This window comes from Nelumbo lutea, chromosome 3 (assembly GCF_056320005.1).
Source record: "Nelumbo lutea isolate HS-2025 chromosome 3, American lotus-T2T, whole genome shotgun sequence".
Taxonomy (NCBI): domain Eukaryota; kingdom Viridiplantae; phylum Streptophyta; class Magnoliopsida; order Proteales; family Nelumbonaceae; genus Nelumbo; species Nelumbo lutea.
The window spans coordinates 100,489,339-100,506,745 of record NC_142686.1 but is presented as its reverse complement, the minus strand read 5'-3'; the positions used below and the strand labels follow the sequence as shown (position 1 = coordinate 100,506,745).

The 17,407-nt window shown below is 42.9% G+C and overlaps 1 protein-coding gene across 4 annotated transcripts in view; it reads right to left on the bottom strand.

Moving 5' to 3' along the window:
• Positions 1-215: 215 nt before the first annotated feature.
• The window catches only part of LOC148867161 (gamma-glutamyl hydrolase 2-like), a 63,093-nt gene continuing 45,901 nt past the window's right edge, over positions 216-17,407 (bottom strand). For 2 of the 4 annotated variants that reach the window (XR_016109966.1, XR_016109965.1), the window contains exons 8-11: positions 12,908-12,955; positions 12,716-12,804; positions 549-641; positions 216-468 (exon numbers count right to left, since the gene is read on the bottom strand). Coding sequence is in view for 2 of the 4 variants with exons in the window: in XM_088978402.1 (XP_088834528.1) it covers positions 435-468; positions 549-641; positions 12,716-12,804 (216 nt within the window). In the remaining 2 variants the exon portion in view is untranslated. The remainder of the gene's footprint in view (positions 469-548; positions 642-12,715; positions 12,805-12,907; positions 12,956-17,407) is intronic. The other 2 variants (XM_088978402.1, XM_088978401.1) reach the window with 1 other exon arrangement.

Sequence of the window (17,407 nt, the reverse complement as noted above, 5' to 3'; positions counted from 1 at the left end):
TCTCTTAAATTTACCTTTTCGATACACTTGACGTTTCCGATACTTTGAACCTTGGGTGTAACACAGAGAAACTTCGTTTCTCATAAAATTTTCTGACACACCCCATAAATACACCCAGCCTACTCTTTAAATGATTCAAAGCAAATTTCTGAGACGGCTCATTCCCAGCCACACAAGGGTGTGTGCCTACTAAATCCAGTGTCAACCAGGCAAGATTGGAAATAAGGCCCCTCAGATTTTTATTGTTGAAAGTTTATCCAAATTTAAGCAATTTCTTGGGGCTGACGAGGGTTTCAGAATCACAAGGTGACCGGTGCAATTTTGTTAACATTTCATAATGGATTTTACATTCAAATAGCAAATGCCATTCCTGGATACTAGTTACATGCATTTAACAAGATATATAATTGGACAACAGAATTTAGGCTTGAAGATCAAGAGAAAATGTAAACCTCGTCGTACCCCCGCCTGCAGCCAGGAAAAAAATGTTCAGACTATGCATAAAACACCCAAAGGCACATATTATCTCAATGACATTCCAAACTTACCCAGCCTTCCCACAATAAGTGGGACTGTAATTATAAATCAGATTGTCCAGCACTTTGCGAGCAGGAGGCCTGTTTGAGGACTTTCTAGCCTCACTGTATCATGATAACAAAGAAAAGATCAGTACACTAAAGGTTTGAAGGAAAGCTAGACTTGTAAAAAGAAACTTATTCCCAGGTCCAGCTACTTTCCTTGGCAGGCATACATGAATTTGGATTTTTGAAAGAATACAAAATATATGGGTTATCAATGCTTTGTTTTAAATAAGAACCGAGTCCTCCATTATCAAAACTCAAAAAGCAACCATATCTATGCAGGTTTTTCATGATCCAATACTGTGACCAGTCATGAGAAAATCCAATTTTCCTACTTTCTGAAATTATTCATAGCCAGTTCAGTAGCCACACGAAATGAAGAGATTCTTCTCTTGTGATTAACCTATACATTTCTATGCACAAGTTAACCATAAAAGAAATAGACATTCCTGATTTGTAATAAAATATTGGAATGACTCATTTCTCAAATCTGGAATTCAAGGAAATAAACCCATTTCCAATTTCTTTGGCAACCAGAAATGAATCAAATGCCATGCAAAACTTGGATAAAATGATTCCACTCATAAGCAACTCTTGAAGGAGCTATAAGTTTAGCAATATTTATAATATGGGGTATCACAATTTTTACAAGGTGAGAGCCAAGTTTTCTTATTGTGCCTTGAGCATTAAGGTTTACAATGTTGTAAAAGGCATGCCTCACAGGGAGGTTCATTTTGTAGGGTGTAACTAACCTAAACCCATTTTACCAAAAAAAAATAAAAAACTAACCTAAACCCAGTTGCACCTCACCTAGCATGTTGTCATGTTTTGATAAATTAACTAGAACTTGATGTTAAATAGGTAATTTACTATAATACAGGCTATATCTATGAGCTTTAGAGTTTAAACAGTTTAGCTTATGTAAGACTTGAATGTACAAGGTGCAACCTTCCCATAAATGTTATTAACATGATATTCTAACCAATTGAGCTAATAGTCTTTTTAAAAAATTTTATTTCTTTTAGAATATAGATTTGCATAGATTTATATGTTTTCTTTTGATTTTGTTAACAAGTTGCTTCCCACTTCAGACAGGCACCTACCTTGTGCTGTGATAGATTCACTTCTAAAATCTGAAACTCTGAGCTGGTTCGAGGGAGCTCACCCTCCTGAAACAGGGCAGGAGTAGGGAGAAAAAAAGAAGGGGACAGGAAGGAGAAGGAAGGAGAGTAGTAGGGTTTAATTTCTCATGCCAATTAGATCAGATTACAATTATTTATACTCTCTCTCTTTGTTGGGACCCAAACACTCCCTCCGAACCCAATTATAGGAGTGGAGCAGGCCACCACCGAGCAGCATTTCACTAGAAGACAGAGGCGCTAGCGTGACACACAGCAGAGCCTCCCAGAGTTAGTTACACTGCCACCAGAAGATATTCTCTCCATGATTGCATACATGTAGGCCAGCTATATAAGGCCCTGACCATGTAATAAGTGGCGTGAATGAATATCCCTTTCATCTCTCTCTCTCTCTGAGTCATTTTCTTCCTACCTTTCCCCTTTCCCTCCCATCTTCTGTTTCAGGAGGTTAAGCCACCCTTCAAGGGGCTTCTGAGGTGAGCGGTAACTCATCAGATTGGTATCAGAGCCAGGCTATCCAAATCCCAGGCTTCACGATGCCACAGACACGTTCCACTACCGTGGATGAAAGGGGCGACCAGCTTGAGGTTGGATTTCACCAGGTGTTGAACGAACTCAGGGAACTCAAAGTGGTCGTCTCCAGCTTCGTCTCTCAACAACAGTTCAACGAGACCAGTCACCTAGCAAGAGCGGAAGCCTCTGCTTCCGGTAGCCAAAGAATAGGGGATTACCCCACCGGAAAAGTCACTAAGATCATCTTTCCCAACTATTCCAGTGGAGATATACCATTCCTTGGATCTTCCGAGCAAAAAGATATTTCAAATACCACAAAACTCCCGCACACCACCGTGTCTCCATCGCCTCCATTCATCTAGAAGGAGACGCGATTCTATGGCTCCAGTGGTATCGCCGGAATCATCCCCAGGTAACTTGGGCGAAGTTCACCGAAGCTTTGTGCATTCGCTTTGGGCCGATGACGTTTATGGACTACAATGAGCTGATCACTTGGTTGAAGCAGACTGGAACGGTAGTAGAGTACCAGCTCAGGTTCGAGCGGATGGCGACCAGGGTACACGGCTGGTCGGAGAAAGCCTTAGGAGGATGTTTTGTGGGAGGTCTCAGAGAGGATATCCGCCTGGAGGTGAGGGCTCTCTGTCCGACGACTATCATGGCTGCGGTGGGATTGGCTCGCCTGCAAGAAGAAAGAATCGACAACCTTCGTAGAGCTAGCAAACCGACCTACCCGAATTTGAGGACTCCTCCACGGGTCGATCAGCAACCCATGAAACCAGTTGGGGATCATCAGAAGCCCATATTGCCACGGCCCACTATACCCTTCAAACGTCTCTCATGGGCTGAGATGCAAGCCCGACGCGAGAAAGGCCTTTGTTATAACTGTGATGATAAGTTTGGACCGGGCCATAAATGCCGGGTCCAGCGGGTGTTTCTCCTATAGACAATAGGAAAAGCCAGAAGAGACAGACCCAAAGCACTTAAATGACTGCGAACTGATTCCAGATGGACCAGAACCTGACGGGGCCGAGATCTCCTTACACGCCCTAATGGGCCTCAACTCTCTTCAGTCCATGTGCGTAGAGGGAAGATTGGTGGGCCGGATCATGATGATTTTGATTGACAGTAGCTCTACCCTGAATTTCATCACTTGTCGTTTGGTTGAGCAGCTAGGTATGATCATACAACCCACTCCTCTTTTTTCAATCCATGTGGCTAATGGGAGTCAGATGTCGTGTAATGGTGTATGTAAGAAGGAAAAAATCCTCATACAGGACCATAATTTTGTGGTGGATCTCCACCCATTGGATTTCTCGGGGGCTGATATTATTTTGGGGGTTCATTGGTTGCATGGCCTAGGCCCTGCTCTATGTGATTGGGCCAAAATGACAATGGATTTTCACCAGGATGGCCAGTCTTGCCATTTACAAGGGGTGCGCCCCCCTAGTCCACAAAGTGACACTTTAGCCTCCATGATATGGGCCTCCAAGGATGCTAACCAACCCATATTTATGCACTTAGGCATTCGGCCCACAATCCCAATTCTAGACAACTAGGGTTGTGTTCACCCCACAGAATCCCAACACAAGGCTTTATGATCGATACTCAATCAGTTTGGCGATGTATTCAAGGAGCTGAACCAATTACCTCCACCCCAGGCACATGATCATCAGATACCTCTCTTACCCGGTTCTAATCCGGCTAATGTGAGGCCATATAGATACCCTTACTTTCAGAAGCTGGAAATTGAGAAGGCAGTGAGAGAACTATTGGAAAAAGGGCATATACAGACCAGCACCAGCCCTTTTTCATCTCCTGTACTCTTAGTAAAGAAGAATGGTAGTTGGCGCTTTTGCATAGATTACCGGGCCTTGAATCAGATTACTGTGAAGGACAAGTTTCCTATACCCCTCATTGACGAACTACTAGATGAGTTAGGAGAGGCACAAGTGTTCTCCAAATTAGACCTGCGGTCTAGATATCATTAGATTCGGGTCCACCAGGTTGACATCCACAAGACGGCCTTTAGGACCCATGATGGCCATTGTGAGTTTTTGGTTATGCCTTTTGGACTCAAAAATGCCCCCTCCACCTTTCATGCCCTCATGAATGACATCTTCAGGCCATTTCTAAGGCGATTTATTCTGGTGTTTTTCAATGATATTCTAGTGTATAGTAGGGATTGGGACACACATCTTCAAGCCGTTTCAGGCCCTCACAAACGCCCCCTCCGCCCCTCTAACGTGTCTATTAAAGAAGTATTCCTTCAGTTGGACTGATAAAGCCCAACGGGCTTTTGAAGACTTGAAGACAACAGTTTCCAGCCCTCTAGTCCTCACTCTTCCAGACTTCTCTCAGCCCCTTTGAAATAGAATGTGATGCGTCGGGTGTAGGAGTAGGGGCCATCTTGATGCAAAAAGGCCATCCCATTGCTTATTTCAGCAAGGCTCTCTCAGCAGCTCACCAAAGTCAGTCCACTTATGTAAAAGAAATGATGGTTGTGGTAATGGCAGTGCAAAAGTGGTGTGCATACCTATTGGCACAGCAATTTGTTATTAGGACAGACCAACGAAAATTGAAGTACATAGTAGAGCAAAGGGTCCACACCCTGAAGCAGCAAAAATGGCTTAGTAAACTTATAGGCTTTGACTACCTCATAGAATATAAGTCGGGGCCCGCAAGCAGAGTAGTCGATGCCTTGTCACGAGTAGAAGAGTTAGCCCATCTGACCTGCTCTCAGCCAAGCTTCCCTTCGTTTAAAGATATACGACAAGAAGCCAGGTCTGATCTGCAATTGTAGGTCATTAGAGATAAGTGGAGGCGAGACCCTTCACAAGTTGTTGGTTACCAAGTTGTGAGGCCTGATCTTTTCTTTAGGGGTCAGTTTGTTGTTGCCCAGAATTCGGCCCACAAAGCTGAACTACTAAGGTTGTTTCATGACTCCGCCTTGGGAGGGCACTCAGGGGTGCTATGGACCCTAAAGAGGCTCAACAACCACTATCATTGGGTAAGAACGTGTAATGATGTATTACAATATGTATCCAAATACCAAACCAGCCAACAACAGAAATACTCGTCACAGTCTCCCACTGGCCTTCTACAACCTCTCAAGATTCCAGATCAAGTGTGGGAAGACCTTTCCATGGACTTCATCACGGGTCTTCCTCATTCTACAAGAAAGGAGGTTATCATGGTAATGGTTGACCGTCTCACCAAGTACAGCCATTTCTCTGCATTACCTCACCCTTACACTACAGCAATGGTGGCTGACATCTTCATCCGGGACGTCGCCAAGCTGCATGGAACCCCAAGATCCATTGTCTCAGATCGGGACCCTACTTTCTTGAGTTCATTTTGGAAGGAATATTTTTGGTTGCAAGGAACCCAACTGCACCCCTCCACGAGTTATCACCCGCAGACTGATGGGCAGACTGAAGTTCTTAATCGTTGCTTGGAAGCCTACCTTAGATGTTTCATAGGGAAAAAGCCTCGATAATGGGCTCATTGGCTTCCGTGGGCAGAATACTAGTACAATTCGACTTATCAGTCGGCTGCTGAAATGACACCCTCCAAAGCTCTTTATGGCAGAGAACCTCCTCCCATATTACCTTATGAATATGGGTCATCCAAGGTGGCAGAAGTAGAGACCCGTCTACTTGCGAGAGACGAGATTCTTAGATTGCTTAAGTCCAACTTGACAAAAGCCCAACAGCGAATGAAGGCCGCTATGACACTCACCACCGCCTGTTAGAATTTCAAGTCAGCCACTTCGTTTACCTTAAGCTCAAACCTTACCCCCAGATCTCAGTAGTAAGATGGGCTTGGCACAAGCTAGCGCCCAGGTATTATGGGACTTATAAGGTTTTGGAGAGAGTGGACCTTGTTGCTTATCGGTTGGACCTCCCTGCAACCTCAAAGCTTCATCCAGTGTTTCACATCTCACTTATTAAGAAGGCGGTGGGAAATCATACACGTCTCACCCAACTTACCCCAATTCACTGAAGAAGGGGACATTGACACAGAGCCTATCAGAATTGTGGATTTCCGTTGGGTTCGACGAGGTGGTCAGGTTGCGCCAGAAGCCAAGGTAGAATGGGCTGGGCTTCCTCCAGATGATGCCACTTGGGAACCTTATCTTAGGCTGAATGAGAGGTTTCCAAACCTAGACCATGAGGGCAAGGTCAATGCTAAGGGGGGAGGAATTGCTGGGACCCAAACACTCCCTCCGAACCAAACTATAGGAGTGGAGCAGGCCACCACCGAGCAGCATTTCACTAGAAGATAAAGAGGCTAGCGTGACACACGGCAGAGCCTCCCAGAGTTAGTTACACTGCCACCAGAAGATATTCTCTCCATGATTGCATACATGTAGGCCAGCTATATAAGGCCCTGACCATGTAACAAGTGGCATGAATGAATATCCCTTTCATCTCTCTCTGAGTCATTTTCTTCCTACCTTTCCCCTTTCCCTCCCATCTTTTGTTTCAGGAGGTTAAGCCACCCTCAAAGGGGCTTCCGAGGTGAGCGATAACTCATCACTCTCTCTCTCTCTCTCTCTCTCTCCCCCTCCTGCACATGGTTATGACTGCGATGGGTAACTGGAGGGACGTGGCCTTCTCACGTAGATGAACCTCAGTGGAGGAGTCACATTGGTGATTTAAGGGCTTCTCTCGTGCATGGCCTAATCGCTGAGTGTCTTGGGCCTGGATCTCCTGGGATGGGCCTAAGTGGACAGCTAAGGGCCTATCAGTACCACCCTCTTCAAGAAACACCTTGTCCTCAAGGTTGATGTGGGGATACTGATCTTGTAATTTGCCAGTCTTCCCAAGTGGCATCCTCCGGTGGCAAATTTTTCCACATGACTAAGGCTTGCTTGCGTAACTTCTTGCCCATCTTGACCCACCTTATATTTATGATTTGTTGTGGTTCGATCAGTATGTCCCCATCATCTGTGAATTGAGGGAAGATCGGGCTGACTTTAGTTGTAGGAGCCAGGCATGGCTTCAACATACTAACATGGAAGACCGGGTGTAATTTCGAGGAAGAGGGAAACTCCAATTTGTAAGCCACCTGTCCCACTCATTCAATCACCATGAATGGTCCAAAATACCTGGGGGCTAACTTCTGCCAAGCTCACCAAGCCAGTGAAGCTTGCCGATATGGCTGGACCTTCAAATAAACTAGTCCCCAACTGTAAATTCAAGCTCCCGGTGTTTGTGGTCATAAGCCAACTTCATGCGCTGGTGTGCTCTCTGTAGGTGCAACTTAAGAGATCTCAATATTTCATCTCTGGTCAACAGTTGGCTTTCAAATTCAGCCACGGTAGAAGTCCCTTTTTCACAAGGCAGTACTGCTGGAGGATCTCTCCCATATACTATCTTAAACGGAGTGGTTCCTGCCGAAGCCTGATAATGTGGTGTTATACCAATATTCAGCCCAAGGCAGCCAGTAGGCCCACTGTTTGGGCTTCTCTCCAATGAAGCAACGCAAATATGTTTCGAGGCACCGGTTGACCACCTCAGACTGACCATCAGTCTAGGGGTGGTAGTTGGATGTGTGTAGCATGTGCACCCCTTGGGCTGAGAAATAAGATTCCCAGAATCTGCTCATGAAGAGGGGATCCTTGTCGGTCAAGATTGGGTGCTATACTTGTGTTGCTGACATACATCACAACGGGCCACATAATCCTGAATCATACGCTTCATCCCCTTACAGTTATAATGGCTTGCTACCCTCTTATAGGTTCTGAGAAACCCAGAATGCCCTCCCACGACTGAGTTGTGGAAAAGTTTAAGCAACTCTCTCTGATAATCTGATTTATTTGCCACCACCACACAACCCCTATAAAAGAGTGTAGTCCCTGTTATGGAGTAACCGGGAACTGCAGTTGGGTCCTGGAGCCATTGAGCTCGGATCTGGCTGAGTTCTGGATCAGATTGCGGCTCCTGTTGGATGAACTCAGATAATGGATAACTGGGCTTGGACAGGCCCATAAGCTGGAACACTTCTACCCTGGATAGCGCGTCTGCGACGGTATTGGAAGGCCCAGGTTTGTATCAATCTGGAAATCATAGCCCAACAACTTGTAGGTCCACTTCTGTTGTTCTGGGCTTAGAATCCTTTGCTCCAATAAATGTTTAATACTTTGGTGATCTGTTCGCACTGTGAATATCCAACCCAGAAAATATGCCCTCCACTTGTGTACTGGTAGTGTAATCGCCATCAACTTTTTCTCATATGTGGACTTCGCTTGGGCCTGGGCTGACGGAGCTCAACTGTAGAAAGCCAAGGGTTGTCCATTCTGCATTAGAACTGTCCAATTCCCCTCCCGAAAGCACCAGTTTCAACTACAAATTCTTTAATGAAATCTGAGAGAGCCAAGGTGGGTGGTGTTGTGATTGCCCTCTTGAGAGATTGGAATGCCTGTTCAGCTGCTTCATCCTACTCAAAAGCCTGTTTCTTTAATAACTTGGTGAGAGGTGCAACCAACATGACATAACCTGCTATGAAACACCGGTAATAACCGGTCAACGTCAACCCAAGGAACCCTCTGAGGGACCTCTGGTTCATGGGCCTAGGCCAGTTCACCATGCTGGAAACTTTGTCGGGATCAATGCAGACCTTGCCACCAGATATTATGTGTCCGAGATAATTAACCTAGGTCTGCCCAAACGAGCATTTAGTGGGGTTGGCAAACAACAAGTGCTGCCTAAGTAGGTCCAGAGTGCAACATAGATGCTCCATGTGTGAGGCCCAAGTTGGACTGTAAATAAGAATGTCATCAAAGAAGACAAGTATAAAACGTTTAGGAAGGGTTTGAATACTTCATTCATGAGCCGTTGGAAAGTGGAGGGAGCGTTAGACGAAATGGCATAACTACAAACTTGTAGTGTCCATCTGATGTCCGAAAGGCAGTCTTAGTTACATCGTCTGGGTGGACACGGAACTTGCAATAGGCCTGTCTGGATGGGTCCAACTTCCGGTTCCCCTTCACTGATGGCATCCTCCTCTTTAACTTGCAATAGGTAGAGGTGAGGGGTCTTGCACCAATGCCCCGGGGAAATTTTTTTGTCACAGTTGTAACATAGCCCCTTCTCACAACGGGCCTGCATCTCAGTCCAAGTTAACTTCTTGTAGGGTACGATCATGGTTCCAGGATTCTTAGGTGTTGGGACTTCGGGTTTAGTGTTAGGAGTGGGAAGTAATGGTCCTAGGGTGGAATCTATCCAGTTGGGTGGATTACGTAAAAGAGGTCCAATCGTGGGCCCAACAGGTCTAGTGGTCTTCCTTAATCGGTTCAGCCAGTCTTCTTGGAGTTTAGCTAATCCAATAGCAGCGATAAGGGTTGAAGGTTGTAGTGATTTCACTTCAATCCTTATGCCTTCCCGTAATCCCCCGATAAAACAACCAACCAGAGCAGTTTTAGGTCAACCATGCACATGGGTAGCTAACCTCTCAAACTCTGTCTGATATTCATGTACGCTACCAGTTTGTTTGACTCCAGATAGTGATTCATCAAAATTTTCATACCCAAATGGTCTGAACCTTACACATAAGGCTTCTGTGAAATCCATCAATGTAGTCTAGGGGTGGGTTTTCCGGTACCATTGGCTACCAATTTGCTTGACTCCAGATAGTGACTCATCAAAATTTTCATACCCAAATGGTCTGAACCTTACACGTAAGGCTTCTGTGAAATCCATCCATGTAGTCTAGGGGTGGGTTTTCCGGTACCATTGGCACCACATAATGGCCTCCCCGTCTAGATGGATGGAGGCAATGGGCACCCGCTGATGTGTCGAGGTCTCAAGATATTCAAAATAGCGTTCAGCTCGATAAATCCAGGGTATCGGATCATCACTTGAGTAAATTGGGAAGATGATTTTCATCACTTGTCTGGGGAGATCCCTCCACGTCTTCCAGCACTGCTATTGGATCCTTCAGCTTCTGGGTCCCTCACCATTGGAGTCGACATTCACTCGAACTATCCCACCAAGGCAGATAGAGTCTCCTTGGTGTCTCTTAGTTCTGATGTGGTTCTATGAACTTCCACTTCAATACAATCGATCCATTCATCCACCGTAGTTGATCTTATGTTGGTCATCGTGGAGCTAGGCTCTGATACCAATTGATAGATTCACTTCAAAAATTTGAAACTCTGAGCTGGTTCGAGGAAGCTCACCCTCCTAAAACAGAGTAGTAGGGAGAAAAAGAGAAGGGGAGAAGAAGAAGAAGGGAGGAGAATAGTAGGGGTTTTACTTCTCATGCCGATTAGATCAGATTACAATTATTTATACTCTCCTCTCTCTCTCTCTCTCTCCTGCACATGGTTACGACTACGATGGGTAACTAACTGGAGGGACGTGGCCTTATCGTGTAGATGAACCTCAATGGAGGAGTCACATATCAGGGGCTTCTCTCATGCATGGCCTGATCGCTGAGTGTCTTGGGTTTGGATCTCCTGGGATGGGCCTGAGTGGACAGCTGAGGGCCTATCATGCTGCCTTAAGCTTTAAGACTCATTAAACTTTTTTTTAGATCAATAACAGAATTTCATTAGAACTATTTTAAAAATTACAAGATAGGGAGAAGTAAACTTTCTTAACTCTCCATGTACAAAAAAAAAAAAAAAAACTGTTACAATTGAGCCCAAAACAACTGGTTCCTCCCCACCCCTTGTTTTGCTAAGACATCAGCAAGACCATTTGCTGCCCTTTTAACCCAACTGGACTGCACTTCTATATCTTGAGTCATCCACTTGAATCTCTTTTTTTTTTTGTTATTGAAAGTCCAGAAACCTTTTTCTTCCTTTTGCAACCACTCCAATACCAACTTTGAATCACCTTCTACAATCAGTTTTCTCACATTCAGATCTTTTGCCTTTTGCGATCCTTCCATGACAGCCATAACCTCAGCCCTTCGGGAATCACCCATTCCAATTGGGCCTGAATATAGATCAATGATCTTGCTTTCACTGTCCCTAAACACCCCTCCAATACCAGATGGGCCTGGGTTCCTTGCACTACTCCCATCAAAGTTCAACTTGATGTGACCATTGGAGGAGACCAAGTAGGGCTTATGTTGGGTTAGTGGCAATCAGAACTAGCCACTTCCTTCCATTTGTTCATGATGTCACCTGTTGAGAAATCAGCAAACATCTTCAGAACTAGCCACTTGCATTTCTTTCTTCCCATATAGTCCAGCACATAACTGCCCTTACCCATCTCCATAACATTCGTCCCCTTTTTTTGGTAGAAGCAAATAAGCTTTGCACATTAGCCAGGGGAGACCACCTACACCCAAACAACAAGAAAAACCATTCCCAAATACAAGCTACAGAAGGGCAGGAGATCAATAATTGAAAGCAAGCTTCTCCACTAGCCTTACACATAACACACCAGTGTGGGGATAAGCACCAATTAGTCCTTTTCCTTTGGAGTAAATCACAAGTATTAATTCTTTCTAGGAAGACTTCCCAACAAGCACCTCCAACTCTTAGAGGGATGGGATTACCCCAAACCTCCTTCACCAGGAAAGGTATCCCCAAAGAGTTAAAAGGTTGAATCAGGACCTTGAAGAAAAAAGCACTGGAAAAAACACCAGAGGAGGATGGGGTCCAACTACAACTATCAGGTTTAGAGGAATCCAAGTAAACCCCATTAAGGATATGAATCAAGTCCAAAACATCATCAATTTCCAAATCCCTCACACCCCTCCTCAAACTCCAATCCCAATCAACACCATTCCTTGAGCTTGAAGGAACCAAGAACGAGGACACAGGTTTACCTTTATATCCTGACAAGGGGGAAATTTTCTTTCAAAGAGATATTACCCACCCACATCTGTTCCCAAAATTTTATAAATTACTAGAACGAAGATCATACCTGATAAAAGGGAGGAAAGATGGGAGGATAGCATGGATAGCCTTCCAAGGAGAGGCTCTGGTAGCTCCATTCAGTACTTCAGCATCCCAACTGTCAGTTGCAAGCCCATTAATGCCAATCACTATCTTAGCCCAAAGCTTGTCCTTATCCATAGGAAACCTCCAAACCCACTTTCCCAACAAAGCTCTATTCCTCTTTTGTAAATTGCCTCGATCCAATCCAACAAACTTCTTGCTACTGCTCACATTTTCCAACTAATTCTATGGTCCTTTTTCTCCTTCCATGGTTCCCACAAAAAATCCCTCATCAACCTTTCCAATTTTTTACTCACAATCACTGGCATCTTAAAAACAGACATAAAATCAACATGGTTTCAAACAGTCCCTCACATAACATGGTGATGGCGCAGCTTCCAAAAAAAATCAACATGATTCCAAACAGTCCATATAAAGGGATAAGCTGATTTTCAAATCATTATCAGGTCAGACAATCCATTAAAGAAATAGGAACTGCCAATTATTACACATTAAGAATTATAAAAAAAAAGAAAGAAAAGAAAGATCCCTAACTCAATATCATGTTTTGAGTCAATTACAACCTGATAAAAGAGTTGGCAACAAGCTGGGTGACTTGAACTGCATCTTCAGTGTGTGGAATCATTGATAAACCCCATTCAAATGCATTTTTCTGCAGAAAAGGTCAGTTTTTTCAATGCTTACGTTGAGAGAAAAAAAGTGGCAGTACAGTGAACAAGAATTGCACTACTAGAATCAGCAGGCAAGAAAATTACAGAGAAAGACAGAACCAAAGTTGACCGTTCCATATTACTTGTGGTTCACTAAAGAAACAAATTACAAAGTATCAGTAAATCAATGAAATATAGTTATAAACTCAATGAGAGCTCTTAAGAAGACAGGAATCAGAAATTCATTTACATCATATGGATCAGGGAAAGACACTTCTTGAAAGATCCTATATTTTGACTCTTGAAAAGATTAATGTCAAGAACAATAGACAATATACAATCAATAAATGGACTGCATGCCTGCATGTAACATAAATTATCTGATACATTGATCCAAATTTTCAACACTTCAACAAATTTTTTAGATGTACTATGTTTGAAAGAGAAGAAAAGGCCCTTTACTCCTAAAAGAGTGATGCATTGCTGCTGGGACTGATTGGAATACCATATATCATATATGACCAATAATTAGCACAAGTAGATACTGAAAAGATTAACATAAACTTTCACCAATCTTGATGTGTGTGCGCCTAAACCATTGGATTTACTAATTTAGTTTTACATCCTTGGGCTGTATCCAACAGCTCCCACTTTGTTATAGTTCTATTTCCAAAAGGCATTTCATCTATCTTCCTCACTTTTGATTTTGTCAATTTCTCAAGTCTAAATTTGTCTAAGTCTAAGAGAAAATTCAAAGCATTTGGAACATCAAAACCAAACTACACTAGCTAACAAACCAAATTGAAAGAATAATGTCAGTATTTCAACAGCTTTCTTATGCTATACCTCTTGTCAATTTGTCCAAAAATTTCCAATTTCAATGTTTTACTTTGAACCTTGAGTTTGATTTTCTAAGAATACAACCAGATCTATACAAACGCTATTTCACTTTCTTGCTAGCACAACAATTCCTAATCAAACCAAGTTTCTATGGATGCATACTAGCAAACTTGTGTTCTTGAACTTTCAGCAACATAAATAGTATAACTTTGTTTATGAACCAACATTAACCAATACCTAGAAAGTAGCAATCAAAATATTGATACCCTGATAAGAAATTGAATAAAGGACCCAAGCACCTGCATATGTTACCAAATTCCACCCACTGGGGAAAACTATTTTAATCTTAGAAGAGATCAAAACAAGTTAGGGCAGTAATACATCTTAAAATGAATTAGTTGAAGCTGGTAAAGAAAATAAATAAGCCAAGAAGTAGCCAAACAGGGTCAAAACAAAATAAGAGAGATGAATTTTGGGTTCCAGTTATGGAAAGGTTTGAAAGAGACTTGCAAAATGGAAGAAAAATTATCTGTCTCTTGGAGGGAGAATCACCTTAATTAGATCCACATTAGCTGACCTTCCTGTCTATTTTTTGTTAGTCTTTAAGATTCCAGTAAGGGTGGCTAGCAGATTAGAAAAACTTATGAGAGATTTTCTTTGGGAGACAGGGGAGGAGAAGAAGGACCATAGGGTTAGGTGGGAGATGGTGTGTAGGAGTAAGGAGGGCAGTTTGGGAGTTGGGAACATAAGGAATAGGAACTTAGCATTATTTGGGAAGTGGCTATGGAGATTTTCTTTGGAAAAAGAAAAACTTTGGGTAAAGATAGTGGGAAGTATTCATGGGGTGACAGACAATGGATGGGACTCTGGGATTCTAGCAAGGACTACAACAGCATCCCCATGGAAAGCTATTCAAGCTACTTTACCCGTATTCTCTCCCTGGATCAGATATGATTTGCACTCAGGTAACCTAATTAAATTCTGGGAACATGTTTGGGTTGGAGATTCCCCTTTGAAAGATCAGTTTCCAAATATTTTTGCTATCTCTACCCTTAAAAATGAACCAGTTTCCTCCTTCCTTGTACCTTCTAACTCACCTTCTGGATTCGATTGGAACCTGGGGTTGAGAAGAGATATAAGGAACACAGAATTAGGTTGTATTTCAGCTTTATTATCCATCCTTAAAGGGATCTTCCTAGAGACAACAAAGGAAGACAATAGAATTTGGACACTCACTCCCTCGAGCTCCTACACTTGTGCCTCTTTCTTCGAAGCCCTGATACAACCTTCTTCTGTTGGACAGTCATTCCCTGTTAAAGAAGTGTGGAGTCAACCTATACCTCCGAAGGTTGGGAGTTTTTGTTGAAAAGCCTTTCTGGAAAGAGCTAATACAGGAGAGTTACTTCAAAGAAAAAGACCCAATAGTTGCTTGTCTCCTCATTGGTGTGTCCTCTGTAAATCCAATGGTGAGTCTGGATACCATTTACTAAATTCTTGTCAATTTGTTAAAGCTATTTGGGAATGGTTTACTTCTTTGTTTGGGTGCAGGTGGACTCCCCCTTTGAATGTGCAAAGCTTATTCACTTCCATGCCCAACTGCTCAACAAAAAGAGCGAAGATTATGTGGAGATGTGTAAGAAATTTGTGGATTTTTCTAGACAAAGAAAGAAGCTTGGAAGTAATATTGGAGATTATTCACATAAGGGTAATACATTAGTTAAAAACCTTGGAGTTGTTTGCTGAGTTCTCAGTTGATGTGATGCTAAGGAATTGGAAGGAAATTGCAGAATCAATTTCAAGTAAGAAAGCTTCAAGTTCTTGTTGGACCCCTCCACCAAGCGGGTTTATCAAACTAAACTTTGATGGTAGTAGTTTGGGCAATCCAGGGCCCTCTAGAATAGAGAGAGTGATAAGAGATGAAAAAAGGAATATGTTAGTGTTGAGTTGGGCTTAGTTGTTTTTCATTCTTATTTTAAGCTATTTAGTTAGGAAGTTGTTGGGCTTTAGGCCCATTAGTTTATGTTTTTAAGTTGTGACTGTTCAGCTACATTAGTAGCTGCCCTACTAAGGGCATCCTTGTAATATTTCATCCTTTAAGTTAAGTATAAATATAATGAGGGGTTGGCGGCTAGGGTTATTTTTTTCAAGAATCCTGGTTGACTTCCTATTCTTATCTTCTCTACTATTGAAATCTTTACCTTCCTCCCCTTTTCCTTTCACAAGAAATTCAACTAAATCTACAATCAGTGATTTCTACTTGGTATCAGAGCAGGCCGAAGGTTCCTTGAGTTGTTTCCTCATGCAGCCCTAGATCGGCCGACTGCATGGTGATTTAAGAGGCTGATCGAAGTTGTCAGGTAAGCCCAATTTGGATTTTTTGGTGGACTCTTCAATTTTGACCTAGGAAGTGGCGCCCTAATTTTTTAGGGTTCATTGGAGTTTTCTATAAGGGGTGGTTCAAGTCCTGCCTGATTTGGAGGCTTCTAGAGAGAGTGGCTGCCTCTTCTCTCTCCTCCCATCCCACAGAAAAGGAATCTTTTGTGGGAAGATAGTCTAGGACACCAGAAAGGTGTTGTTGGTTCCAAAAGTGTTTCGTTTGATCTCGTTACATAGTTCAAATATTTTTTTACATTTTTTGAGAAGCATAGAGGGTCACGGAGTTGAAAATAAGCTCGGGAGTGAAATGAGACTAGTGGGAGGAGGTGTTGGACACCTTTTCGGGACTGGGACCATTACTACGGTTAGGTTGGATGGTGCAAATTACTTAGAATGGTCACAATCTGCAAAGATGGCCATTGGTGCTCGTGGGAAATTAGGGTATATCACTGGTGAGGAAGTGAAACCCGAAACTAGCAACTCCCGGTGGGTATAGGAGAATTATATGGTGATGACTTGGTTGTGCAATTCCATGTTGCCCCGTATAGGTAAAAATTTTTTATGGGCAAATACAGCCAAGGAAATATGGAATGGGGTTGCAGAAACCTATTCACAGAGGGAGAATGTTGCTAGGGCTTATCAGTTGAAAAATCATATTATTTCTACAAGACAAGGGGATAGACCTGTTGCAACTTATTTTTCAACCCTTAAAACCCTGTGGCAGGAGATTGACCATTTAGAGACATTTTCTTGGGAAACCACTAAGGATGCAGCTACCTATCAGAAACATCTAGAGAAGTATAGGGTGTTTGAATTTCTTGTTGGCCTTAATCCTGAGTATGATATTGCAAGACAATATCTTCTTTCTAGTTCAGCAGCAAGCGGACAACAAGGTACAGGTGGCACTGGTGGAGTCCACTCTACTTCCTTTGCTCACACAGGTAGTTCACATGTCACTGCAAATTATGTTTCTACTTTAGGTAAGGAGGGACCTCCTTGGATTATAGATTCTGGAGCCTCAGAGCACATGACCCATAGTTCTACTATTTTTTCTTCTTACTAGCTTTGTTCTGGCAGATATAGGGTCTCCACAGCTGATGGATCCCATGTTCCTATTGCTGGGAAGGGATCTATCAAGATTAGTGATTCTATTTCTCTACCCTCAGTCCTTCATGTTCCTAGATTTAGCACTAATTTGTTATCTATTAGTAGTTTAATTAAGAACCTGAATTGCTCAGTAATTTTTTCTCCTAGACATTGTATTTTGCAGGATCTGGATTCAAAGAGGACGATTAGGAGTGGTCGTGAAGTGAATGGGATCTACCTCTTGGATGTTCTTCCTCCTCATCAGAGTCATCATGTCAGCAAGGATAGTGAGTCAGGGTCTGT